Genomic DNA, 27,913 nt, shown 5'->3' with positions numbered 1-27,913 from the left:
AAACCTTTATTGCACAGACTGTCTTCATTCTTTGTAAGACTGTTGCAGGAGCTGGGCTTTTTATGTGTGTGTGATAAAATAAGTATATTTGTAATGAGGTTTGGTGCTTTTGTTATTCAAGATGAAGCAGCCTGACAATAGAAAGCCCTGCTGTGAGGAGTGCATTATATTCACACTCTGAGCAGTCTTCTCCAGCCCATGTAACATTGCATCCCAACTCAGTATAATTGCACATATTAGTAATTGAGTAAAAACCAGTGATCCTTTCCTCTTAAAAGGAATCATGTTGAAAATTACTTCCTGTCATGCTTTTGATCTGATTTTACAATCTGATATATTGATCATAGCTTCAAACACCTGCCAGTTGTTGTCTAGGTGATTTTGTGTGGCTTACATCTCACCCATTTCATTCCACTCTGTTTCAGGAGAAATTCCAATGGTGAATTCATCAGTTGGACCAAACTGCTGTACGTGTAATTGCCAGTCAACCCTGCAGGCCATTCTTCAGGAGCTCAAGACCATGAGAAAATTGATGCAGCTGCAAGCAGGTACAGTGACCAGTCCCACATGTGCAAACCTGTGCAAGCATTGAGTTGAGGATGGCCCAGCTTGATGCAGGGGTGTTGGAAGGGTCTTTGGAAACCCTTCCAAACTCAAACTGTTCTGTGATTCTGTGATCTATCTTCCTGTTAGGGAATGGTCCAGGGGATTAAAGTCTGTGTGGGCTCTCAGGAAAACCTGGATTGCTTCCTGCTCTCCTACATACCAGTCAAAGTCAGATTTTCACAGGTTTCTTGGAATTGCAAGTTCTAATTTTCAGATCCTTACCTGAAATATGGGATTTTCTCTTTAGCCTTTTAAGGCTAAATTGAAAATAAAATTAATGTGATCATATACATCATGAGAGCTGAGTGGAGAGGTCAATATGCCCACTTTGTTTTCACAGTGTATTGATTCAGGGGTGCCAAATGCTACCTCACCTGTGTTCTGCTTACCATTTCACCAATCTTAGGGTAAGAAAAATAAAATTTGAAGGTAGCTGGAAGTTATCAAATAGTTGTTCATTCAAACCTCTTTTAGCTCTGTGGTAGTCTCAGCTGAGCTAGCTGCTGCATGTTGTGGCCTCCACCCTTCCTCTGGCTGTGAAGTCCCAGCTTTTAGTGTGTATACCAGCAATAATTTGTTCACTGGGGAAAATTACTGTGTCCAGTTTTCTCCTAGGTTGGGAGCTGAAACAGAACAGTGCAGAGCCAGAGGAGTAGTTGAGCCAGCAAGATAATGAGGACGTGGTAGGTAGAGTTAAGTCATCATAGGCTGATGGGAAGCTGCAGGCTCTGTGCTACCTAAAAATTAATTTTAATACTAATGAGGAGGTAGAGATGTTGGAGATTTTGTCAGCTGACTTGCCCATCCAGCATGAATGAAGGGGACTGGAGCCATGGAGCCTTCTCTTGTGGAGAGGCTGGGTAAGAGCTCTGTAAGAAAAGGGAGTGTTGAGTAATTAACTGAAAGATGGGTGGAGTGGAGGGCTGACTAAACTCCTTGTCTCCACGGTGTATAATGTTTGAGTGAGTGATGGGAACGATCAGACAGGTTTTGTAATATCGGTTGGCACACATAAAAATGCTTTTCTAGAAGTCATCAGCTTACAAAGAAGTACACCAAAGCCCAGTTTTACAATTTTTGCTGGTACATGGGATTTTTTAATGCAATCACACCAATTTATGTCATTGAAATCACATGGGTGATTGAAAAATGGCTTGTGAGTGAGAGTTAGAAAACTGGGGTCTATGCCAAAAGAGCTGACTCCTCAGTAGCAGAACATTGCTTATTTATTATGTATCTACAGAGTAAGTACCTTTGTTAATTCATGAATCTTTTGATTCACTTGGAATACTTCATATTTTCTGAAATTAAGGTTTTGCAGAGAAAAAAATCATTTGGTATTTTTGTTGCTAAAAGAAAAAAAAACTAAAATTCAAACCTGTAAGTGAAAGTGTAATAATTTATTTTAGTATTCAGACACCCTACTGTCTTATAGTATATACTGTCTTATATATTATAAACTACACATCACAGTCTTGTAAATCCTTGCCAGAAATGAAATATTCCAGAAATATTTTAATAAACAATAGTCTGAGGTTTGTTTTCTTCCTGAAGCTTTGTAGATGAGGACTTTTTGTAGCTTGCTCATATCTTGAATGTGTTTGATTTGCATGTAGAGCAGTTGTGGCTTTTTCTTTGTTTTGACCTTGATCTTAGTGATTTATCCATACACATAATGGTATCTTGATAGCGTTCTTCTGGAGGGCTTGTTCATATTGGTACAAGTTCAGGATTGGTGCCTTAATTTATACAAATGATTGTGAATACTGGAAAATGCAAAATATTGATAAATGTAAAATATGGTTTCTTATATTTCAGAGGTAATACATGTCAGCTTTTGTGTATGAGCGAAACAAACTGATGGAATTTTGGGTTACTTATTTTTCCCTCAGAAATTAAACTATTGAATAGTGTTTTCACTCATTCTTGACATAATGGTACTTGAAATGTTCTTGCTGAGCTAATTAACTTAGAGACCACTGTCATAAAAATAACTGTAATTGCATTAGCACTTGTATTATCTTACTTTATCAGGAAGAGATCCTCAAAGAGTGAAATTCTCAGTCATTCAGAGGACACACAAATTAATCATCACTTAAGTGCTTCATGTCACCAGCCATCCAGTGGTCACTAGGAAAAAGAATTGTATTCCTAATTTCCTTAAAATACTGTTCATCAGTATGCCCTGAAAAGCCTCACCACAGAGCTCACTGTCATTATCCCCATTGGACAGATTGGAAAATTATGCAAAGGTGATAAAACTTATTTGTTTGCCATGCACCAGAAGCCCTGAAAATCACATCACTTATCTAGAAAATAAGTTCAGTGAGTCAGTATTTTAATGGTGCATCTGTGTGGATATTTGTGGACTTTTGTCTCTAAAATTAATTCACTAATTTCTTTCATTCAGTTGGGACTCAAAACAGACAGCAGCCTCCCGTTCCTCTGATTTGTGCACAGAAGTCAACAATATCAAGAAAGAGAAATAAAAAGAGAAAACTGCCCCTCAAAGTTGTTGAAACAGTTTCCACAAATAAGAAACCCAGCTCTCCAGAGAATGAGAAGAGGCTGCCAGCAAACTCAGAGCAATCGAGTCTGCCAGCAGTTGAACCCCCCCTGAAGCCAGAGACCCCTCTTTCAGGGTTTGGAATTATCCTTGAATCAGCTTCATCAGATGTAAGTTAAAATTTTAATATGCAGGATTGTAAGATTTTGAAATACTGACTCATTTAGGAGATCAGTACTCGAGTCACAATGATGCATCTTCCCACATTTTGTTAGACTGAACAAGCAAATCTTGGGTAGGAGTGAATGGAGATGTTAGGGTTACATGTGGGGAGTGCTCATTACAGAGCTTTGGGTCTTTTTTTACAACTTTCACAAGTATGAAGTTTTCCCTTGAGTTCAAGGCTCCTGTTTTTTGAGCTTTCAGTGGAAACTTGTTCTTCATCTCTCCCAATGCCAAGAGCCACAGTTGAGATGAGGAGCCATGAAAAGTGCAAGGTGTGTAAAGCATTCACAGCCCCATCATTGCTGATGAGCCCATGTAGTCCACACATGGGTCTTTATCCTGCCAAGGAGAATTTATGTGCTTTCCTGCTTTTCTGGCCGTGCTGACTTTGGGAGACTCTTCATCTCTAGAAAAATTCATATCCAGTCTTTGCTGAATTGGGTCATTTGGTCTTGATTGCTGTGTGTGCTGGAGTAGGGCCTCAGCACTGTTGATGATGTCAGTGTGACTAAAATGGCCAAAATTTGCCACTCTCAGAATGTGCACATTTCCCATAGAAAATTGCAGTAAGCATGTTTTCCTGATTCATGTACACACTGATAGAAATTCCATGTATTGGTGGATGATTGGCTTTGTTTAATGACCAAATTGATGTCATCCAAACCAGTTCACTGACAAGTAAACTGCTCATTAATTTCTCTAATATATTTTTAATTTTGAGCAGGCTCTTTCCAATTTCCTAAGTACTATGAGCTAGAAAAACATAATTAAATTCCGTATCAATAAGCGTAAATGAAAACAATGCAGCAGATAATATTCAATCCTTCTGGAAGAGGGAACTAATAATAAAAAAGAGCAGTCAGGATAATTCAGTTACAGAGATGCAAGCCACACCACTAATTAGGTTGCAGTCTCATGCCACAGAGTCAGTGTAGTGATACAGAGTAACTAGTTTGATGCTTTTTTTCAGAGGGTTTCCTTTTGTAGTACTGAGCTTAATAATGTTTGAGGTAAAGGTTTGGGGAGGACTGGTAATTTATCTCCAGCATGCAATTTGTGCATATAATTTTTCTTTGCTTGTGGCACTCTTGTCAGCTTGAAACACGGTTTTGAAAACAGTTTTGTGCTTGCAATGGAATTTAATTTGGCTTTATGAATGTGTTTCATCGCTGGACACGGTTCTTTGTAGTTGCCAGTTTGACCTAAGGAAAGAAAAGAGAAAACATTTGGCTCATAAATCAGGTCTTCATCTGTCCTTCCATGCTTGAGCCCTTGCTTGCCACAACAGTTGTTTGACTAAATTTACAGAGCCAGAACCTTGAGACAAACAAATTGATTTTGTTTTGTCCTTAGAAAGAAAACATTTGAGTTCTGAAAACAGATATATTTAATGCAAAAATAAAATGTGACCTTAAATATTTTGAGAAGGTTTAAGTCACTTCTTTGAGAACAAATGGCAGCATTATCTTTTTTTACCTTTTTATGAGTATCTCTGGTGTGGTCACAACCAGCGTGTCTGTGTGCCTGAAAAACCCTGAAAGACATCTTACAAAGCACATTAAATGAATGTTCCCTTGAGAATATTCCACAGGTTGTCTGTAGTGTGTGCTGTGTCATACATCACCACTGCTGCCACTGCTATTTTGCCAACATTTATTGAACTTTAAGAAGAATCCAAGTTTAATGGGTATGAAATCAGGGCTGCCAAAACCAGTGCAATTAGTCCAGACCTGCTGAGATGAAATAGTGCTACTTACAGGGGTGGGAAATGTCTTGGTGAGACAAACCCTCAATCTGGACCATGGATCAGAGAATCTGCTTTTTAAATGCAATGATCTGATTACAACTCTTAGTTGAACTTGTGTTTGTTTTACAGTTGTAATATTTCATTTATAACCTAATCATTTTTAATCTACATATTACAACCTACTAAAATATCTAGGATTAAATCTAATTCACTGCCTGCTCACTTTAGCACAGCAAAAGCCTTAAGCATTCAGGTCTTCTTTATTTTGTTGTTCACAAATAGTTTACCCTCCAGTTCCTTTTTCCATGATCATTATCTGTTAATAAGTGCTTTTTCTTTGAGAAATTACATTCAGAGTGATCATGAAGTTCAAATGGTTACTGATTGTCTTTGATTGAAGAATAGCTAACTACTAAAGGAAAGCAAGAATAAATCATAGTTTTGCCTCCAAACTGGTTCACTTATAAACAAATCAATCCCTGTAGTAAGAATAAAACAATCAAAACTAAAATAATACTGACTCCTTCACGCTGGTAGAATGGTAAGGTTTGAAATGTATTTTATAGCTCTATTGTAGAGTGGCCAAAGTGTAATGCAGGTGTTCTAAGGTAAAACCAGGGAAGAGGGAAACCATGAAGAGAAGAGGAAGAGGAAGAGGAAGAGGAAGAGGAAGAGGAAGAGGAAGAGAAGAGAAGAGAAGAGAAGAGAAGAGAAGAGAAGAGAAGAGAAGAGAAGAGAAGAGAAGAGAAGAGAAGAGAAGAGAAGAGAAGAGAAGAGAAGAGAAGAGAAGAGAACTCAATTTTTCAGTACAAATAAAGATAATAGCAGGGCCTCATGATCCTTCTGGCTTTTTGGGTTTTAAGTAGGAGATTTCAGAAAAGGTACCACAGGAACAGCTGGCTTTTGGTGAGGGTAGCAGCCATAGTGTGGCCAGCAGGACCAAGGCAGTGACTGTCCCTCCATACTCAGCACTAGTGAGGCCTCACCTCAAATCCTGGTGTCAGTTTTGGGCTCCTCACAACAGAGACACTGAGGGTCTGGAGCATGTCCAGGGAAGGGCAATGGAGATGGGATATTTATCCTGGAGAAAAGGACACTCACAGGGACCTTATCACTCTCAGCAACTCCCTGACAGGAAGGTGTAGCCAGGTGGGTGTCAGTCTCTTCTCCCAACTAACAAGTGATATGACAAGAGGAAAAGGCCTCAAGTTGCACCACAGAAGGTTTATTTTGGAAATTGGGAAAAATTTCTTCCCCAAAATGGTTGTCAAGCACTGGAACAGGCTGCCTGGGGAAGGGTGACAGTCACCATCCCTGGAGGTATTTGAAAGATATGTAAATGTGGCACTTGGGCACATGCATTAGTGGTGGCTTAATAGCTGAACTTAATGATCTTTAAGGCTTTTTCCAACCTAAACTTTCCTGTGGCTCTATAATTTCTCTGCCCTGAGTGTCTGAATCATTGAGGTCATCTTAGATGGCTATCACAAGAAACAGAATATGCTTCATCACCATGTCAGCTGCATTCTGGGTTTTGATTTACATGAAGTAGAATTTTTCCCAAGTTGTGAACTTGGCCCACATTTATTTTCTCTTGAAAATCTTTTCTATCACCAGAAGTTTAGAAGTAACATATTAAAAACCCACCTACATTTGAATATTGTCAAATGTCAGTAACTGACTGTTTTGCTGGATCCAGCATTTTCAAAGTTCTTGAGGTAAAAATCCAAATTTTCATCCAGAACAAGCTGAGGAACTACATGCTTATAATTTTTTGTTGCTGTTGTTGTTATCTCCATATTTTAAGATTCTTCATCCTGGCTTCCCAAAGCATGGTAATCTTCAGTTTTATCTCACAGTACACATCCATATCCCATGACAGTACATGCTTTGGAAATACTCTACTTGCTGAAACATTCTCCTTACTGATTTTTAGAAATCCATGGGAAAAGAATTACACAGCCAAATTGTTCTTAGACTGCAGCCCTTTCTTCTGTCTAGACTCAAGATGTTCATAGGTGATATGATGAGAGATGGCATTTGCTCTTGCTCTGTAAACTTCTCTGAAAATGCATCATCATTGCTGAATATATTTCATGTAAGACAAAAAAAGGGCAAGGCTGTAATATTGGTTTATTTCCTCACATCATGATCACTTATTGTTTTACCTCCTTGCCAACTTCTAAACAGTATTTTCAAAATTTTCGTTTATTTCCAATGTGTTTTCTAGATATATAATTTTTCCGTGAAGAAATCTTACCATAAGCATTGTATGGTACTCACAGAAGAAAATTTGCAAATGCTCCTCATGTAATTTCTGATATGTACAGGCAGGGGCAGCAAAAAGACTCTTGGTAAGGGGACTTCCTCAAAGGCCTTTGTCTATTTTGACCCTCAGTGTACTTGAGAGAAGACTCTTGTGAAATACAGCATGATTTTCTTTTCTCTTCTTCCCCTCCATTTCACCTTGGCATTCACTTAAATCCCTGTGATTTAAGTGTTCACTGTTGAGGATTTTTGTACTGAAATAAACTGTCTGTCTAACATCAACCTCTTCTAAACATGCATTTTGGGACTGTGAAAAGGAGGGACAAATGGATGCTCAGCAAGTGCTGGCTCCAGGGGCAGCCTCAAACTCATCCTGTGCTGATACTCATGTGGGCCATATCTTTGCTGGAAGCCCTCTTGGGAAGCCACATGGATTGGGCCAGAATCCCTGCATTTGTGCTTCTTGGAAGTGCCTGGCTGCCCCACAGCACACTTGTTCACAGCATTTGGCAGGGAAACAAGTCCATTAAATGGTTGGATAAATGTTCAAAAAGCACCACTTTGGAGCAGTGCTCTGTGATGATCCTGTGCTTTGCTGTTATTACCCAACATTGAAAGGTATCTCCTGTCCTTTTGTGAGCTGTATCCTAGAAATGATGTCAGTAGTTGTTAACTTTCACAGACATTAGACAAGGAGTGTGATTGTTTGATTTGCCTTTTAAGGTGCTTATTCACTGATGGGGTTTGATTTCAATGAATTAGGCTGCTGTGGCCCTGAATAGCTGAGAAAAGATTGATGGTTTGATGAAGTGATTGTAAAGTCTCACCAGATGCATGATTGAAGTAAAATAATGTCTTTGAATGCTCGTTTAATTAAAACATTTGTATTCTTTTGGTAGCCAGAAGTGCAACTTGCAGAAGGCTTTGATGTCTTCATGCCAAAATCACAGCTGGACTCTATACTATCAAACTACACTCGCTCAGGAAGTCTGCTCTTTAGGAAGCTGGTCTGTGCATTTTTTGATGACAAGACTTTGGCTAATTCTTTACCAAATGGCAAAAGGAAAAGAGGGCTCAATGACAACCGGAAAGGACTAGACCAAAATATTGTGGGTGCAATAAAAGGTATGTTTTCTGCTTTCTTTCCTATGTGTAATTAGAACATATTCTCAGCTAAGGGGATTAGAATTTCTGACGTGTGTGAGGTCTATTAAAATATGCAGTCTTATTTTTATTCCCTTTCATTCACTTGTTAAAAATAGCTTCTACAGGGACAGTTTGTGTTAATTTTAAGCCAGTGATCCTGGTTTCTGAAGTCAGGCTCTAAGGTTGGAAACTCAGTGTTCATGTAAGATAATTATTTTTTCCCCCCAGATATCAGAGATGCAAAGAAATCTTGAAAACATAATGACAGTGTAACTGATACACTTCAGTCAAGGTTCTGAGTCTTGCACTTTATTTGACTGTGTCTGCTCTGTAAATTTTTCAGTAGTTGGTGACTGGATTGGAGAGAGATGGAGGAAGATAATACTGGCATGAGATTAGTTTGATGCTCATAAGTGCAGTGGTCTCCTGTTGGGGGAGCAGATTTCTTGGTGTGAGCACCTTTTGCTGGTTGATTTTTCCTAGCAGTCACTGCTATCTAGCTTCCAGAAGAGCACATGTTCCTTCAAACTCTGTGATGACAGCATATAAAGAGCTGATATTATTAGGCCAGAGTTTCTGAACTAGATTCTATTTTGAAATCTGATATTGTAGGGACAATACCCACATTACCAAAAGACAGGCCAAAAATAGCTCTAAGAGTGGAGCTTATTTTAGAGGCTATGACTTGTTCTCAGGTACAGATTGCTAACTTAGGAGACACAGGGCAATAAGAAGAGCTTCTCTGAGTCCATTGGCAGCAAAAGGAGGCAGGAAAATCTTCTGCCAACTTTTGGGCCCCTCTCCCAATGAAAGAAAGGCATTGACAAACTGGCTTGAGGCCAGTGGAGGGACCACAAAGACTTAGGACTTCACCAGTTCCCTGCTTCAGTATCAAATGAGGGCAGGCTGAGAGAACTGCAGAGAGGATGATTCAGAGGAAACCTTACTGCTGTTCACAGCTACCTAATGGGATGGTGTGGACAAGTGGAGTCAGACCCTTCTCAGAGGCACAAGAGGCACTGAACACGTGGAAAATTGCAATTTGATAAGGAGAAACATTTTCAGCATAAGGGTGGAGCAGTGCAGTAGGGGCTTAGAGGGGCTGCAGGACCTCCACCCCTGGAAATACTCAAAATGTGACTGGGCACAGGCCAGAGCATTGGCCATGCTTTGAGCAGCAGGCTGGGCATGGAGGCCTTCAGAGGACCCTCTCAAGTGTGCAGTTCTGCAGCAAAGTGTGTGCTCTGCCTGTCATTGTCCTAATATATCTTAGAGAGCAGCTGACAGATTTTCTTAGTTATGCTTGTATTTAGGTTTAAATCACAAACACTGTTTTGTACCTTCTTTTCTTGAGCTCAGTAATCTGCAAAAATCTGTCTGAATTCTCTCTGTCTCATTGTTTCTTAAAAGCTTTAATAAATAAGTTAAATGAAAGAAAGAGGAGTTCAAAATTACTTCAAAAAAAACCTCACTCTAATTTGAACAGCACTTGATAAATGTTTTACAGTAAATGCAACAGGACTACTAAAGCAGCAGCTGGTACACACTGTAGAGAGTGATGTTTCTCATTAGCTAAGATTGTACTAGTGGAGCAAATTCTGAGGCTTGGCTTAACCTCTTCCCTTGAGTTTAAGAGAAGAAAGAAGGGACTTGTAGTTCCAACAGAAAAATTTAATCTGTGATGGTACTACTGGGTACCACTGCCATAACAGTTATCTCTATGGGCACTTACAGTATTGCCCAAATGCTGCTGCCTGATCCCTGATAGGGAAGCCTGTCCCTAAAAGCTGTGATGGGGTAAAGATGCCAAGGTCTGATGTCCTGTGGGTCCTCACTCACTCTGGCTCCAATAGCACCCTTCTTCCCTCCAAGGAGCAGGGCTGGCACACACTGTGGTTTCATTTATTCCAAGAAATAACTGGGCCAGTATGAAATCTCTACAAGAACAACATCATGTTGTTTGCATTATTATCATTAGGACATTCTTCTACCACGTGCCCAGATATCCTTTAGTGGCACTTTCAGTGCCTTTCCATGACAGAGATACAAAAAGCTACATTAATGACAAAAATGGGCAGAGAATTTAAAGGAGGGACTGTTTGCTTGAAAATCACTCTTCCTGTCTGAAAACATTTTCACTGCTGTCCTTAAAAGTAATTTAATGCTTCTGCAACAGAATGATTAGCCAGGGAGCAATTCTCTCTTTTGACTTTGGGTATTCAGTGGCACTGTATCAGTTGCAGTGTTTCTCCTGGGCAATCAGCTTCTCTTGTGAGTCTTCTACTCAGAACTATGGGGAAAAAAGATGAAAAAATAAAACTAGTCAGAAGCACTTCTTTTTCCTTTGATTTGTTGACTAGAAATTCAGCCAGTGAAATCCTTCCCTGCAGAAATCAATGAGCTGTGTTCAGATATAAGTGTGATGTGTCCCTTAGGGATCCATAGTGGGACCAGTACAATGTAATATTTTCATCCATGACAAAGGCACTGGTTTGTAGGGCACCCTCAGCAAGTTTGCAGAGGACACCAGGCTGAGTGGTGTGCTTGGCTGACAGGAGGGAAGGGATGCCATCCAGACCTTGGCAGGCTGGAGGAATGGGCCATGTGACATCCTGGTGTTTAAAAAGACCAAGTGCAAGGTCCTGCATCTGTGTCAGGGCAATCCCAGTATCAGGATAGACTGGTGGATGAAGGGATTGAGAACAGCCCTGCAGAGAAGGACTTGGGGGTACTGGTAGACAAAAAATTCACAGGAACTGTGGCCATGATTTTGTGCCTCTGCTCCACTGGGGTGAGACCCCACCTGCAGAGCTGCACCAGCTCGGGGGCCCAGCACAGGAGGGACAGGGACCTGTTGGAGCAGTTCCAGAGGAGACAGCAGGGTGGTCAGAGGGCTGGAGCACCTCTGCTATGGAGACAGGCTGAGAGATCTGAGGTGGTTCAGCCTGAAGAAGAGAAAGATCTAGCAGACTTTATTGTGGCCTTTTAATATAATATAAATATATAACAATAATAATATAAAAGGGGCTTGTAAGTAAGATGAGGATGGATATTTTACCAGAGCCTGTAGTGACAGGACAAAGAGGCAGTGGCTTTAAACTGAAAAAGGGTGCATTTAATTGGACATTAGGAAACTTTTTTTTTTATGATAATGATGAGTCTGTAGGAGCTGTTTGCCCAGAGAAGCTGTGGGTGCTCCAGCCCTGAAAGAGTTTAAGATCAGCTTGGACAGGGCATTGAGCAATCTGAGGAAGTGCAAGATGTCCCTGCTTATGGCACTGGGGTTGGACTAGATGGTCTTTAAAGTCCCCTTTAAATTCAAACCAGTCTATGTTTCCATGGGAGAGGGTCTGTTAATACCATACAGCTTGGGTGGACTAGAAATGCAGGTCCCAATTCTTGGGCAGGTCCCAGTTCTCCTGCTTCCTTGCTGCTGCATTCGCATTCCTTTTTGTCCCTGTTGTTATTTCTCTAAGCACACATTGAGCACTTGCCTGTTTTAAGTAAGTAGGAGTCACAAGTCATTGATCAGGTGCCCATTGTGTCAGATACCATAAGGATTCAGAAGGGAAAGATTATTTCTACCTTCACAAAGATGATGTTTGTTGCAAATCAAACACTGTGAATGCCTGGGGATGTGTTGACTTCTGTGGGCAGCCCTCAGAGTTGGTCTGATGTCCTTGTAGATCAGAGTGCACAGCAAAGTGTTGCTGATGCCTGCCTTGCCATGGTTTTGTGAAGCTGTTAGCATGGCAGGAGTTTTGGTTCTCTTATACTTAGCAGGTAGTGCTGCTTCAAAAGTGTGTGTATAAAAATACTGAAATTGTCTTTTTTTTGTTGCACATTTTCCAATCCCATTTGTGTGATACTTATTCTCAAGGATTACAAATCCCTTGAGCTGGGACCAGCTTTCTCTCTTTGCTTGCCAGTCATAATTGGGCACTGCGCTCTGAGACCTCTGACCAAGTTTACAATAGCAATACTAACAGCAAGAATACTTTTTCTATTTCTGCACTTATTTATTTTTTGCATACCTCTCAGTTGCATGATGAAAATCAATTGCATCAGTTTCACTCCATTTAGAATTCTGTATTTTTGGTATAACACTGTTAGGTTTATTGTAAATATAGATTTAAAGATAATGTTGACTCTCTCTGTACTTTTTTTACAAAACACAAAATTGGACCTGTAGGGTATTTTTTTTTCTCAGTAATAGTGCCTTTTTTTTTTTTTTTTTAGTGGCTTTATATAAATTCTATTCCATCTGGTTAGGCAGTATAAAAACTGTGGAGATTTCCACAGTGGTGGAACTTTACTCTTTCATGACTTTGCCTGCAGCCTTAGGAGCCTGACCAAGAGGCCACCAAATGACCACATCTTCAGTTCTCTATCTGTACCATATGGCAGCCAGCATTAACAAGTGCCTGCCACATCTGAAACTCAGTTCTAAGTACACTGTTATTTTTCTGTGATCATTTTGTGTGAATTTCATGAAGACATCAGGTGTAGAACATTTCTCTGGGACAGACTTTTATAGATAGTAATGATGCCATTCCTGTGATATTCATGCAGCCAAGTCACTTCTGAATGGTGAATTTGTGAAACACTGAGTTGGGCTTTAGTCTCACAATCCTACATTTGTGAGAATAAATCCTCCATTAAAATTCTGTTTGATAATTGAATAATTGCATATATTTTTATTAACATCCTCTCCCATCTCCTTTTCTCCATTTTTGGTGACATATTTCAAAAATATGGTATCTTTTTATTTCAGTCTTTACAGAAAAATACTGCACTGCTAACCATGTGGATAAACTTCCTGGTCCTAGGGACTGGGTCCAGATTCTTCAGGATCAAATTAAACTTGCAAGAAGACGATTAAAAAGAGGCTCAGGTATGTATAAAAATATGAGTTACAACATGTGAGTGGAAGATTAAAAGCTTAGAGCCTTTGTATCCACAGAAGTATTTTTCCTGTTGACTGTAGAGTTGTACTTGTTCATACTATGAAAATTAGGACTCTTCACACTTTAGCAGGTTTTGTGGGTTTGGAATGGTTGCAGGTTTAGGAGCTGTCTCTACAAACAAGTTTGAGTGTTTCTCAAATTTTGTCTCCTTTCTTTTAGCATCCAAAGTCTTCTTCCCAGAAATTAGCTGATCCATCCAAGGTTGCAAGTAGAAGTTTTTTAATTCTTTGTTATTTATTCTGACAAGCCACTGACTGTACTGTTAAGACATAACCCAACTGACCTTTCCCTCTAAACTGTATGTGTCTGGAAGAATAGATGAGTCTTCTCACATTCCTTGTGAAAGAATCAGAAAAAAAAAAAAACCCAAAACAAAAAAAGAAAAGGCAGCCACCCACCCTGGTTGTGCCAGCAAGGTTCTGCAATACGTGGGAGGCAGCTTGCCAGCAGTGACAGGTAATCTAGGCAGGGTTTGCAGCAAAGCTGCTCAGCCAGGGCTGGGATAACCTGGATGCTTGGGACCAGCCTGCAGTGAGCTCAGTGCTGAGCTTTCACCCTGACAGCACCTGGCTCCTGAGCCCTCAGCCCCAGCCATGAGGGTGCAGCCTGGAAATCCCAGTGGGGTTCTTGGGAAAGCAGTGTTCCTGATGAGGAGACATGTAATTACCTTACAAACCATAACTAGTCTCCTTCCCATCTTCATCCCTCCAGTCCTACAAGGGGCTTTCTCCACACGAGGCTTCACTTCCCCTTTCTCAGCCTGCAGGTTTCTTAAGGCTCTCTCAGGGTTGTATTTCTTGTCCTGGATATATCTGACACTGCTGTCTGAGGTACTTCACTTGTGCCACCTCCTTAAACACAGTCCTTTGCTGTTCCTGCATTTAGCTGCCTGCCTTTTCCCCTCTTCCCTTCTGCCCATCAGCACAATTAAGTGCCTGTTAGCATCCATGGGATGGGAAACCTGATGGCTCCTCAGGGGATGCTCACCCTGTGGTCCCTGGTGGTGAGTGAGACCACAGGAAATGTCCTCCCCACCTCCCTGTCTCACAGGGCCAACCTTTTCTGTCCAGAGCTGCAGCTCTGAAACACACACTTAGGCTGGCATCTGAAATCATTCTCCACAACATTATTAATGCCAGGAGGGAAAAGCATAAGACAGAGGAAAATGAGAAACACCCAGAGACAGAAATAACACAGGGGGAGGACAAAAGTGCAGATTATTCAGTAGCATAAGCTTCCCAGGGTAGAGAAACAAACCAGCACTGGCCTTAAAAAGGGTTTCTTGTGTGTTGGGGGAGGGAGGACAGAGGGATACGAGATAATCTTGTTAAAGGCAGTGTCAGATTACTGGTGTTGTACAACAGGATTGTTTTCTGCCCCTTCCAAAGCTGCCTTTGGGCCTCCCCAGGACAGGAGGGTGGAAGTGGGATGTCAGGCTACAGTAGGGTGAAGGGTGCAGTGCAGGATGTGGGGATCAGAGGGTCCTTGGGTTGTCTGCAGAAGATCCCTCAGGAAAGAGGATTGACCTAATTTTGTTTTGATTTTTATTTTCTTTCATCCTTTTTTTATTTGCTTTCCTTCTTGCCTCTGCAGGATATTAATTAAAATGACAATGACATTCAGCTTTTGCTTTTCAAATGGGGCCACCTCTATCTCTGGTCCTTGCTCAGGATGGCAGAATCTAAGCAGAGGATATTGTATGTAAGCTAGCAAGACTATGAAGGAAAAGAAGTGAAGTTGAGCAGTGTGCCAGAATCAGAGAGGCTCCCCTGTGTGTGCTGCAGAGGGAAGGTAACTTGTCCACCTCTATGTGGATGCCCAGTGAGCAGCAGTGCACCTAGCAGCCCCTCAAGCTTATTTGTTGAAAAAACCCCAGCACAGTACCTAGATTGGTAGAAAAGCTCTTTTTGTGTGCTGTTTACTGGCCAATCCCTGAAGTGCCCCAGTTTCTCTGTGATGTGGCCACAGGCAGACATGCTGTTTTCAGTGTGTCAGGAGTGGCTGAACACACCACTGTGGCCTCTTGCACCTTTCCAGCCACTGCCATCTCCTCTGGTGGCTGTAGCCAGCTCAGCCTGACCTTGCAGTGGAGCAAAGAGGTTTCCCAGGCCTTTGTGACAGCAAAACAGTAGATGGGAGCAGAGAGGCAGGAGCAGACAGCTGGTTGCAGTAACATTCTCATGTTGAAAAAAGATTTGTTGGTACTTTTATACTGCAATTGTGATATTCCTTCTGATATGAGGAATCTAGAGCTGACCAGGCAACAGATCCATCTATTCCTGTATTTTGTGTCCAGCATTGGCTGTTGGCTGATGCCTGGGGAGGTCTGTAGGACCAAGGGAAGGATGTTGTGGTGTTTGGTAGGGTATCTCTCAGCCCTCAGCAGCTTTATCCTGAAATAGATCTAGTGATGTTGGAATTATTCACAATTTCTCTATTTATTGTGAAACTATACCAAAATTGTGTGTAATTTAGAGACCAAAACAGGAGTGGAGGGCAAACATGAGAAGCTCTTCCAGGACTTCATGTTGTAAACCTTGGCTTTTTTAAGTATTTTAAAACTATGGCACTTGCAGCCACTGGGATGTGGGACTCATCACTCTTCTGGCTGAGCTCTTGAGCTCTCCCAGTCTGCCTGTGGCCAGAGGAGCAGAAGCTGAGCAAGTGTCCTATGTCCATGCTCCCAGGTCATTCTCTTTGAGTTTTGTCTCCTCTTGCTCACTGGAACATGCCAGCTGATCCTGTGGGGATAGGCTAAAGTGCCCAAAGAACAAATCTGAGCCACCAATTATCTAACTTCACCCAGGACTTTCTGACCCAATGTGTCTCCCTGGTGCTTGATCTCATTATTTATCTGCATCAGTTCCTGGTTTGCCATAATGCACAGGCTTTATATGGAAAAAGCTTAAGATGATCCATTTATTTCAGAGGTCACAAGACAAATTTTTAGTCAGCACTGTGTTGGGCTAAATTTTAATAGCAGAAGTATTTAAGAGGAGGGACAGGCTTTTCATCCTGCTTGCCTTCCCCCAAGCCATTCAGTGCATCCTCTGATGAGTTTTTCATTTCAAACCAGACAGTAAGACACTGCATTCATGAGCAGCCCTCTCCACTTTATCCTGTGGAACATTATTTCAGTCTGAAAATGTAAATCCTGCTCTATCTTTCAATTACAGTAATAATTTCAGAGAATTCTATCAAACAACTGGGGTGGATCTGCTTTTTGTAGCCCCTTCTATAGGGTGTACTCCCATGAGTGTTTCCAAATTAAATGAAATTATGATCACTAGATCATAGATGCTGCCCAGCTTCAACCTTATTTACCATATTTGGCTCATCTCCTAGAATTAGGGACTGAAAAAGCTCCTTATTTCAAAAGCTAATCAAAAAAACCACTTAAAAATTCTGCCTTCTAGAAAATAGTTCCCCCGTGTAGATTTTGAAAGGTTGTTATCCTAAGCCAAATAAAAAATCATTTACATTCTGAATCAATGACAATATTTTTCATAGCTGGGAATATTCTATTTTTTAAATTTATTTCTTTTCCTTCAGCTTGTTCTTAGTTCTTTTAGATTATTGCCTGAGATCTGAGACTTGGGTAGTGTTTTTTTATTTGTTAGATCTGAGAATAAAGCTGCCGCTGCCATTAAATTTTTATTGGCCCTGTTCAGTCTTTTCAAAATTTCACAAGTTAGCTGTCACAAAGGGGAGAAGAGACTGTGAGGTTAATGTTACAAACAGATGTTATAATTAAAATTAAAGATATGATAATATTCTTCAGCCTTGACTGCTGGTCCCATGTCATGCCAACAGCAGAGCATAGTGGAGCACAGCTTCATGATGCCAGGTCTGTCTTCTCCCAGAGGAGGAGCTGAACGGTTTTGGTGGATGGGATGGGATGCAAAATTGCCCTGGAAGGAAAGAAGTCAAAGGAAGTGTGTATGCACGGGTTTCCCCTCTTAAAGCAGCACGAATTGCAATGCAAACTGCCTCATAATTGACAGTGCTGGGCTTGCCCCAGCGTGGTCCCTTCACCCTGCACAAGAGAACACGAGCAGGTGTCTGGTGGCCTTGCCAGTGGCAGCACACAGGGACACAGGCAGCCATTATCACAGAGATCTTACATGGGGAAAATCAGAGGGAGCTGGCTGGCTCTTCCTGTCACCTCTGTGCAGGCACTGCATTCGAGCCTTTTGATTACTAAACTCTCCATCCATTAATAAGCAGCAGGTCAGGGTTCACACATCTCCCACAGTAAGTTCTTCCTCCCTTTTTATGTTTTGAAGAGCCCATGAGCCATTATTCCACAGCAGCTATCCATGGGAAAGCTGATGCTGTGGGGTAATATGTAATAACAATAATGTGTAAATTACCACACTGTGGGATTCCTGGGGCTGTCCTGTGCAGGATGATCCTTGTGGGGCTGGATGATCCTTGTGGGTCCCTTCCAGCTCAGGATATGCTGTGATTCTGTTCTAACACTGCCACAGTGCATGAGCTGTTCATGTCAAGTGATTATTTGTGCTTAACCTGGAACCTTGGATTGCCTGACTCCTTAAAGGAAAATACAGCAGTTTTGGAAAACATGCTGAAAATTATTTAAATAAACTGCATGCCATGATGCTTCAGCCTTTAATTGTTTTTTTTTAAATTAACATTACTTTGTTGCAGTGTAAAATAGTGGGGAAGGAGGAAAAAATTATTTTTATTTCTTATTTTTTCCCTGGGAATATGCTTTTCTCCCATGTCCTTGTTCAAACTGCTGCTTCCATTGTTTTGCAGGAGGTTTTTTCCTTCTTTCCATTTTTCTTCAGCTTTCTGATTCCCTGGTTTCTGCTTTTGACACAGTATCTACATGCTGCAAGAGATTGGGTTGATTTTTGCTTAGCAATACAGACAGGGTCAGGAAGGATGTAAGATGAAGTGCAGCATGTGGTACAGCGTGTTTGTGGCCAGTATTTTAGATAAAAATCAGCAATATTAAAATAGTAACTGCAGTATTCAACTTCCCAGCCCTGAGCACATGTGTACTTCTTTCCAGGAAAGCAGCAAGTGTACATGAACAGACAGACATGTACCTCAGAAGCCACACAATCTGGGGGGAATATAGGGAAATGACTAGCAGCATTATTTTGCAAGGTCTGCAGCACTCTGTCTAAGCAAAGGACAGGGAAGAGGCTCTGAGTTCCCACAGTAGGCTCTCTTCCTGCTTGCCTTGTCTTGAAAGCTGGCCCAGGACAGTGAGGTTTGGCTGGCAGTCTGTGGGTGTGGTTGTCAAAGGCAAACCTTCCTTTCTTCTTGGAATGACATGTAAGAGACTGGTGGTTTATACCCATGTTAGGAGGTCGAGATGTTTGCCATTCCCCTGTGTTATTTCCAGCTTCACCTGGAGCTGCAGTTACACATCCAGTTTCATAAAACAGATCCTGGCAGCTGCTGAGAAGAGTGAGTAGCTCTCTGGGCATCTGCTGTGCTCCCACTCCCTTGCTGGCGCTGGCACAGGCATTCCTGTGGCCATGTTGTCAGTTTTTAACTGGATCTGATCTTGGTGACTGTATAAACATTTGTGCTGGCATGAAGAATGAGACTGGAACAATTGGTGGAGAGCTGAACCTCATTTATCAGTCTTCTGCCAGATTAAAATGGCCAGGTAACTTCTGGTTCTGTAGAGTTGGAGACTCAAGTCCTTACCTTCTGGAAGTTCCTTGTTTGCGTTTGTTTCCTCTGGTGTAGGGAGAGCAGTTAGGCAGAAAGGTGACAACATCTCTGGAACTGCTTCACAAATTGCTTCAGAAGTTTCTAGAAAAGCTGTCACTACAGTGGGCAGCCCATTGGCTGGTATTCATAGAGGAAAGGCTCTCCAGCCTTTTGCCAACACTCAGATCCAGCTTCCCCCATTTTCATAGCTTGGCTCCCTTTTACCCAAGAGGGCAGATGCAGCTTTGTCTTTGTATGCTGAGTTGCAGGTAGTTCTTCACAGCATTGCTGGAAGTGGGCCTCAGACTGACAGGATTTTTAAAGCCATGTAAATCCCATTGGCTGAGTTTTGCCTTCTCATTGCACCATGCTGTCTCCTCCCTTGCACATCCAATCCTTCCACCACTGAGAGTCTGGTCCAGATTCAGACCTGCCTAGGTGATCCCTTCCCATTTAGTTCCTTCCAAAATTCAGGGTTTTCACAGTGAGCTGTACCAGGCACTGAATTTGTGGCACCTTCTCACAGAAAGCAGAGAAAAGTCTCAATTCCACTGAGTCACTTGCAAGCCTGTGCCATGAACTTAACCAGGCCTCTGCATTTAAACCTTTTGTGCAAGGAAAGCTGCCTGGTACTAGGGTTTTAATTTGTTTATATTTTCTTTGGTTCAGTTAATTTTGCAGAACTGAGAGCATATAGCTAAAAACTAACCTGACATCCAGGCATGTGGGAGAGACAGCACTCTCTTGGACCAGGAATGGAGAGACAAGGGTTGATGGATTACATTAGAAAATTAATGTAGATTAGGAGCTGGATTAGACATTATCATCATGAAGGCAACAACTGAACATCCTCATATGCAGAGCCATGATAAAGATGATCAGAACAGTTAGCTTAGTCTCAAGTGGGAGGTGAACTGAGTTTTTTAGTTTATCTCTAGCCTTGGTTTTGATCCCTGTGGGTATTGTGCAGTGAATGGATGTGAGCAGATATACATCCACCACACTGACCTTGTACATTGTAGTTCATAGGACAAGGAGTGATCATTTTAAAGTACAACATGGTTGATTTAGATTAGATACAAGGAAGAATTTTTTACAATTTTTTACACTGGCAAAGGCTGCTCAGAGAGATGCTGGATACCCCATCCCTGGAATTATTCAAGGGCAGGGCTCTGAGCAACCTGATCTAGTTGAAGCTCTCTCCCTGCTAATTTCAGGAGGGTTGGACTGGGTGACCTTTAAGATCCCTTCCAACCCAAACTATTCTGTGATTCAGTGATAATGGGCTTGTCCTGTATGACCACACCTCATTTGCTGAAGTGCTCTCAAAGATCTCATTGTGCTTCAAAGGCCTTAAATATCATGCTGCAGTGCCAAAAGACAAAGGTAATAGGATTTTGAATAGGGCTTGTTTAGGTTAGGCACGGATTTCCTGTTACACACCTTTGATTTACTCAGGGTTCACATGCACGTCCCAGGTACTAGAGCCTAACAAGTCCCTGCACATCTGCTGAGTGGGGCAAGCTGTGTCTGTGCATTCCCTTGGCCTCTGGCAAACACAAAATGAACAAATTAGGCTTTTAGCCTCCCTTCACCGTGGGCCAAATTAAGTCAAATGCTCTTGCATAAGCTGTGGGTTGAAAGCACGTGTGTATATACACATTAATTGCCAGTGCTTTTTTAATTACACTGGGCACCCACCTGCGTTTTTGAAGACACTTTGCCCTAGTAAATCTGTCCCCTGCAAAGTGAGCTTGCCTGTGGTCATGGGAATTTCGGGTGCAGAAATGGGAGTGCTCCTTTCCCTGCAGGCATCAGATGACTGTGGGTGGGTGGAGTTCCAGCCTGCAAGGCTCTTCCTCTAAGGACCGCTGGGGACTTTTCTTGTGACTTTGTCAAGTGATAACAACTCCTCTTATCATACAGACATCCTGAAACCTGAAAAAGAACAAATATTACTCCATCCCATTGCTGGTACAATTGTTCCTTAATACCCAACTCCCTCTTCCAAGTTTGCATTTTTATTATATGACCTTTTCCTCCAAGCAGTGAGTTTTTAACAGAGCACTTGAAAATTTGCAGCTGAGGAAAGTAGATAGAAAATGCAAAATCACTTCACAGTCTGCAGCTTTTTAATCACATTCCCATATTCAGTAAAAGTAATGAGATTTCTTGTTTATATTTGTAATCAGCAGAGGCAACTGACTGTGATGAGAAGCCGGACATTTCTCTACTACAAACAGGTAAAATGCATTAAAATTTTTATCAGTCTTCCATATGTGTTTTTGTTTATTTATGGCACAGAAGCACTTTTCAATAATCCTGACTTGCCATGTACAGCTGCGTAATTGCACATAGGACTCTGCTATCTAAAGTTTTGAATGGTCTGTGTTAAAAAACAAATGCATCAGAATCTTACAATTTTCCCCTCAATTTCATATTCATAAAACCTCAAGGTCCATGGGAGCAGCTAAGCTAATAAGGCCTGTAAGTTACACTTCTTATGCCAGATAGGGACTTATGCTCATCCCTGATATTTTGGGAGTATTTTTTATCTCTTAACAGAGTTATTGTTAGGGACAAACACAATCACTTGTAGTGTCACATCTGTTGAGTTGTTGGTGGTATTAGCCATAATAGCTTGGACTCACAGAAGGATTGCAGACATTTTTACATGCTAGTTAAGTGTTAGTTTACTTATTCTTGAAGTGCAGCCACCCTGCCTTAAAAGCCTGACAAGTGCTATGCAGCAGCTTGGCTGTGCAGCTGTGTAGAGTGGGAAATAACATTTTTCCACACTGTTGAATTTGGTGCTGAAATCACCAGACTGAGACTGAAATTTGAAGCACCCTCACATTAAGAGTTGGCCCATCAGTAGGTGCCATGATGGTAGGAGCTGAGCTGCCATCCTCTGAAAATCCAGTGGGGCCAGAGCCTGTATTTCAAAGTCTGTAATGTCACTGAGATGCTGCTTCTTATCCCAAAGCACAGAGGATCTTGGGCAGACAAATAACATCATTGATTACAGTGCGGTTTTGTGTTATTTCATTTAACAACAAAGGGTGGTTGGAGCTCAGCAATGCCACTGCTGGAAGAGCAGGACAGGGCTGGTACTGGGTTTCTGAGCACACCACACTGTACCTGACAGCTGTGGGGAGCACGGGAGACTCCTGGTGCCCATCACAGATCTGTCTGCTGTGCCAGCACTCCCTGATCTCTCTTGCACGAGGGCTGCAGAAGGAGCTTTCACACGGCGCCGCTGTGTGCTGGAGCAGCAGCTGCCAGCCGTGGAGCACGTGCAGTTACTAAGGAATAGGAGCAGCAGAGCAGTTGGGAGGACAAGCAGCTTTAGTCTGGCTCTGGCAGGGACCCAGGGGGGGCTGGGAGCACGCGCTGCCTGGGAGCTGCCATCCTGCTTTCCTGGCTCAATAATATGGCAGGCTGCGGCTGGGATGAAAGGTGCAGGAAGCTCTGCTTTGAAAGGTCCCTTCCAAGCAGCATCCTGTTGGTTTCTTTTATCAGGGAGGGAAGCAATTCCGCTCCCTTCCCTAATAAAGGTTGTTAATGTGGTGTAGTGTTATCTCCTCATTGCTCTGGAGCAGAATGAACAGTTTGCTGTGGGTTTCTTGGAGCAGTTTCTGTAGTCACTGCTCAGGTTGTACATCAGGGATGGAGATGAACGTGCTGGGATGGTTGTGGTAGAGAAGGCAACTCCCTTTCCACTCCACTGCAGATCACCCCTGTGGTCTGCTTGCTTGTACACCTTTGAGCATCCATGCATGCAGCTTTGGAGCTGAAATGCTTGTGTGTGATGTGTACTGCTCTACACTACCTGTGGAAGGATGCCTAAATAAACCACACTGCAGTTTGCATTGGGGGGAGGTGATGCTCACAGGCTGTGAGCCAAGAATTTGACTCACACCCATTATTATATGTGTGCCAGTGCCTCTTTATAGGACAGATCTGTGTAATATCATACTGTTGTTGGAAGCAGATTATTTAAAGTGATACACAGACAGTATAATGACAGTAATTATGAGACAGAGCCAAAATATAGCTGCTTTGCATCAAGGAATCTAGCAAAAGAGGTGGAATATCATTTTTACAGGGGTCTTTCCCTGTTTTAGTACAGCTGGTTTTACAAAAGGGTGCTTGACAGGTTCTTTAAAGAGAGTCTGCATGCAATTTATTCAGCTGTCTTCTCTGTTTAGCTTGAAAAATCTTTGGGGAAAAGTCTCTCTGACTGTGTTTGTGCAGTGCCTCATGCCATGGGCCTTGGTTGCAGATGACAGCTAATATCAGATAAATCATGGCCTCAGGTATTAGGAAAAATTTCTTCTCCAAAAGGTTTGCCAAGCACTGGGACAGGCTGCTCAGGGAAGTGGTGGAGTCACGGTCCTAGAGGTATTTAGAAGATGGGTAGATGTGGCACTTGGGGACATGGCTGTTGGTGGATCTGGCAGTGCAGGATCTTAAGTATCTTTTCCAACCTAAATGATCCTGTAACTCTGTGATCATTGTTAACCTGGTGCTTTGGTGTAATAAAACCAGAGTGAATTGGATTGGTTGAGGTGATCTTGCAGGAGACTGGATGGGGAGAAAATATGTGGGGCTATGAGAGCTGTCCATGAACAATTCCTCTCTTGATCATCAATAACTTAACAAACTGTGAAGCAAAAGCACCCAGGAAGGATTATTTAAATCAATGATAAGCACTTGTGCCAAAAAACAGGGAAAATCTCAGATGCCTTAAATCTGCCTTTCCAGCTCTGTCAGTCCTGCCTGTGACACCAATGGCATTATGGAGGAGATCTGGGTATATGTGGATTATCAGTGCTGGAATGTCTCAGTCTGTATGATTTTGGATTATGGCCTCTGGCTGACACTTCATTTGGGACACCTCAGTCAGAGGTGTGGTTGCTCTCACCTCTCTCCATCATTGGTGGGAAGAGAGCTGCTTCCAGAGGGAAGGCCAGGGCAGCTGCACTTGTGTTTGGAGATGTCTCTCTTTTGGTGCCAGCAGGACGAGGCTCTGAGTGCAGTTAATTGGTGCCAGTGCCCACAGCCAGGTCTGAACCAGCTCCCTCTGTGCCCACAAACAGCAAAATCCTGGGATTTGAGGAGAGCAGGGGATGCTTTGTTTTCAGAAACCTCTTTTGGAACTCAAAAGCCTGGTAAAAATAATGAAGCTGGTGCAGCCTCATAAAGCTAAGACATTTTTCCCAATTATATTTTAGCACTCCTGAACAGAAATGATGCTCCTGTGTTAAAATCACCCTCTATACTAAGAGGGCCTTGTCTTTAAAGGCTGTTGATTGAAGGGTGTTTAAAGTAATTGGAAGAACTGTGGCAGTTAAACTTGCTGGGAACTTTGGTTCATTGACAGATAAATCTCAAGAAAATACTAGGAGAATTGTCCCTAACAAATGTTATCAAAGCTCAGGTCTCAGAGAGTTCCAGCTTTTGCACCTAAGCAAAGCTGCAGGCTGTGTCCAGAGCTGAGCTGAGACAGATCAGACAGCTCTGGGGGTAATTATCGTGGGCTCAGTGGAAAGGCTGATTAGTTTCTTGGTGATACAGGATACCTGGAGGGTGTGAGATAGATCTTTATCAGGATGAGGATGTGGCACCTTTTAGAGTCTTTCTGTGTAAGATGGTATTGTGAAAAGGCTCATCTTATTTCAGTGTACAATTTACCCAAAGCATTGGGATTTTGTGGTTCAAAGAAAAACAAAAGGAAGGCATAACCCATAAATTCTGCATGTGAGAACAAATGTAACACAGCTGCAACGCCCTTTCCTTGAATCCTCATCTTGTAAATTGGATTGGGAAGATGTAGGCAGGTTTAGGGCCATGAGGCAGCACTCCTTACCCTGCTTTGGACCACATGCTGAGAGTTTGTGTAGTTTCTCCACTCTGGGGTTAATTTCAAGATGAGAAAGAATTTTGATATCCCTAACGGAAGCTGAAACACTAACATCCCAGTCCTCAGGTCTAGGGGTGATAGAGCTTTGTGAAAAGATGAGAGCAATCTCTTGGTAAAGAAATGGATGATAAGAAAACAGCAACAATCCAATTCTATATAGGTTGTCTCCTTTTCTCTTGAAATACAATATCAAGAAAATGAAACTTGGGGGGAAAAAAAAGAAAAAAAAAAAAAGAAAAACCTTTTCCAAAACCTTAAATATAAATCCTTTATTGTAATATAAATCTTTATCCTTTCAGTGTGTGATTGTATGAGTCTTCCCTTTTCATTGGGATGTATTTGCCTCTCAGGCTGATTGATGTGTGTCTTCTCTTTGCCCTGTGTTCTTAGTGCCCTCGTTGTAATTCTTCTGTCCATCTTTTCATTGTTCTGTTTAGAAAAAGCACATTCTTAAAGTGCTTTTTAAAAGATGGGATATAATCATACAGTGCACCTTTTATAAGTGTATGTGTATATACATATTTTTTTTTTCTCTCTTATATGCATTTAGACTGCTGTGGAGTGGTGGGGGTTTTTACCAAATAAGATCCCAAAGTATGTACTCAAGGTTTAAAATTCATGGGGTGCTTTTTTCACTTCTTCAGAACCTAAACTTCAAAGGGGTGAGCATAGCAGTGCAGTTTGTGCTGAAGACTAATGGAGTGCTTTACATCTGAAGTGGGCTGCACTGTATGTTGTGTGAAAAACTTGGCTGGCAAATTTTGTATTCAAAAAAATCTATTTAATTTGCTTTTCTTTAGCTAGTTGAGCTCTACTCTAAATGGAATTCAGCAGCACTGCCTGTGTGCACACCAGCAGTTCAGCCTCATCACTAATTAAAATTAAATCTCAAATACATTATTTCCATAATTCTAAAATACTAATTTTTTCTGATATCTTAAATTCTTATATTTTTTTAACTGATTCCTTCAAACTCTTTCTCCCTTCAGGTAACCTTTTTGACACCACAACAGACCATCTGATAGATGCAAACCCAGATTTTTCAGTTTGAATTTCACATCCTGCATCAGTGTTCTTAGCAGATAGAAACATCCTCTCCTTTGAGCAATGTTCCTGCAAGCTCAGCACGAGAACTTCAGTGTACTACAAGACATGGGCATCCATACAGTTTTTCTTACAAGTCTGTGTATTTTCCATGTAACCTCAAGTAATGAACCACCAGATCTCTTCATTGTTCTTCATCTTAATTAAGATGATTTCCCTCTGCATCCCATGCGTTACTGAATTAGCGGGGTACCCACTCTGAGGTCATTCTCCTGCCTGTGTTTCTCCTCCATGATTGTATTTTTCCACATGTTTGTATGCTTGCCAGCAGTGTCTCATCTTAAACCACGAAGAAGTTGTGACTCTTCCTGTCCCCAGGGACCAGGGTGGCCTCTCTCTCCACCATGAACCCTGGGGGCTTAAAGAGCATCTGACCTGGTGAAGCTCTGCTTTTGCAGACCCACTTTTCCTTTCCTGGCTGCTGTGGTATCAATGACAGTCACACACAACTCTCATTAAAAAGTCCTTATTGGGTTTAGGAGGGAATAAAGGAGGATTTCTCCCAGCAGTGCCCAGGTTCCTAGTTATAGCAAGGAGAAGCTATCCCTCAAACAATTTCCCCTGTGTGGTCCTAGTGGGATGGCTCTTGAGCATGTTTGTAGTGCAGATTGCTGGAGGTGGTATTTTCCCCTCACGGTTGCCCCCAGCTTGCTCAACACCTCAATTTCAAAATGGATTATTTTTCTGTTTTCTAAGAAGAGGGTCTGCTCTCTGTGATTTTTCAGCCCCTGTCCTTGGCAACAATACTCACCTATTTAAAAAAAAAACAAGTCACCTTTCAGCTGGTACTGTATTGATATCTCAGCAGTTAAGACAAGTGAATCGATCAAGAAATTGCACTACCCTCTTAGACACTGAAAGGGTCAGGTCAGGGCTAAGGTAAAACTGTGTGTGGCCCCTCCTGCAAACCTTCATTTCTGCACCTTTCATCAGCACTAAATTCACTTTAAAAATGTCACAGAGAAATCTGGAAGGTCTTACCTGCAACACCTATTGATCACCAGGCAGTTTGAGCACGTGTCCTGCAATTCGAGGGAGAGCTTGCTGGAGCCTTTGCCATTGTGTTTCCTTTCCCTGTGTGTATCTTATCTTAGGTACTTTTTTATTTTTTGGAAACTATTTGGCCTTTGAGTGTCTCAACAGAAGTGCTATTACAGAGTGGGATGGTTTTCAAAATGTTCAACCTCTTTTTTTAACAATCCTAATGCCTGTTTCTCAGGTGTCACAGAATGCCCACAAATAACACTGTAGCCAACGTGAACGGTTTGTTCTGTTGGCACCTGAGAAACCAAGCTCCCAGCTGTTCCCCACCCACCTTCCATGGACTTTTAGGAATGACCATGTTCTCTCTGAAACTGTGGAATAGATTGAATGTGCACTGCAAACCTTAAATTTTGAGTCTCTCCTTCCTCATGGCTTGGAGTTGCCTGCATTGGGCAGGGGGCACCGGTCCGTTGTGTTGTAACCCTTCAGCAATGAAATCAGCGTTTTGTAAATTTGGAAGATTGCATTTGTGTTTACTTACTGTGACTACTGTTCAGACTTTCTTCAGAAATCTTTTTATAGGGTTTATTAGAGAGAAGAAAAAAAAAATCATTCCATATTTAGGTAAAAATGTCTCAATCTTCTGTATATATGTTTTATTAATATGTAAATATTTAGATATTTTTAAATTACTATGTTCTTAATAAAGCAACAAGGGACTAGTTGTGAAATGGTGT

The 27,913-nt window shown here is 41.8% G+C and overlaps 1 protein-coding gene across 1 annotated transcript in view; it reads left to right on the top strand.

The window, feature by feature from the left end:
- BEND7 (BEN domain containing 7) overlaps positions 1-27,026 on the top strand; it is a 45,769-nt gene extending 18,743 nt beyond the window's left edge. The window contains exons 4-9 of the mRNA XM_005489277.4: positions 426-548; positions 3,017-3,282; positions 8,252-8,477; positions 13,273-13,392; positions 21,355-21,405; positions 26,078-27,026. Coding sequence (XP_005489334.2) covers positions 426-548; positions 3,017-3,282; positions 8,252-8,477; positions 13,273-13,392; positions 21,355-21,405; positions 26,078-26,139 — 848 coding nt within the window. The 3' untranslated portion in view covers positions 26,140-27,026. The remainder of the gene's footprint in view (positions 1-425; positions 549-3,016; positions 3,283-8,251; positions 8,478-13,272; positions 13,393-21,354; positions 21,406-26,077) is intronic.
- Positions 27,027-27,913: the final 887 nt, after the last annotated feature.

This window comes from Zonotrichia albicollis, chromosome 4, assembly GCF_047830755.1.
Source record: "Zonotrichia albicollis isolate bZonAlb1 chromosome 4, bZonAlb1.hap1, whole genome shotgun sequence".
Taxonomy (NCBI): domain Eukaryota; kingdom Metazoa; phylum Chordata; class Aves; order Passeriformes; family Passerellidae; genus Zonotrichia; species Zonotrichia albicollis.
The sequence above is the reverse complement of the archived record's forward strand: the minus strand, read 5'-3'. Positions and strand labels throughout refer to the sequence as shown.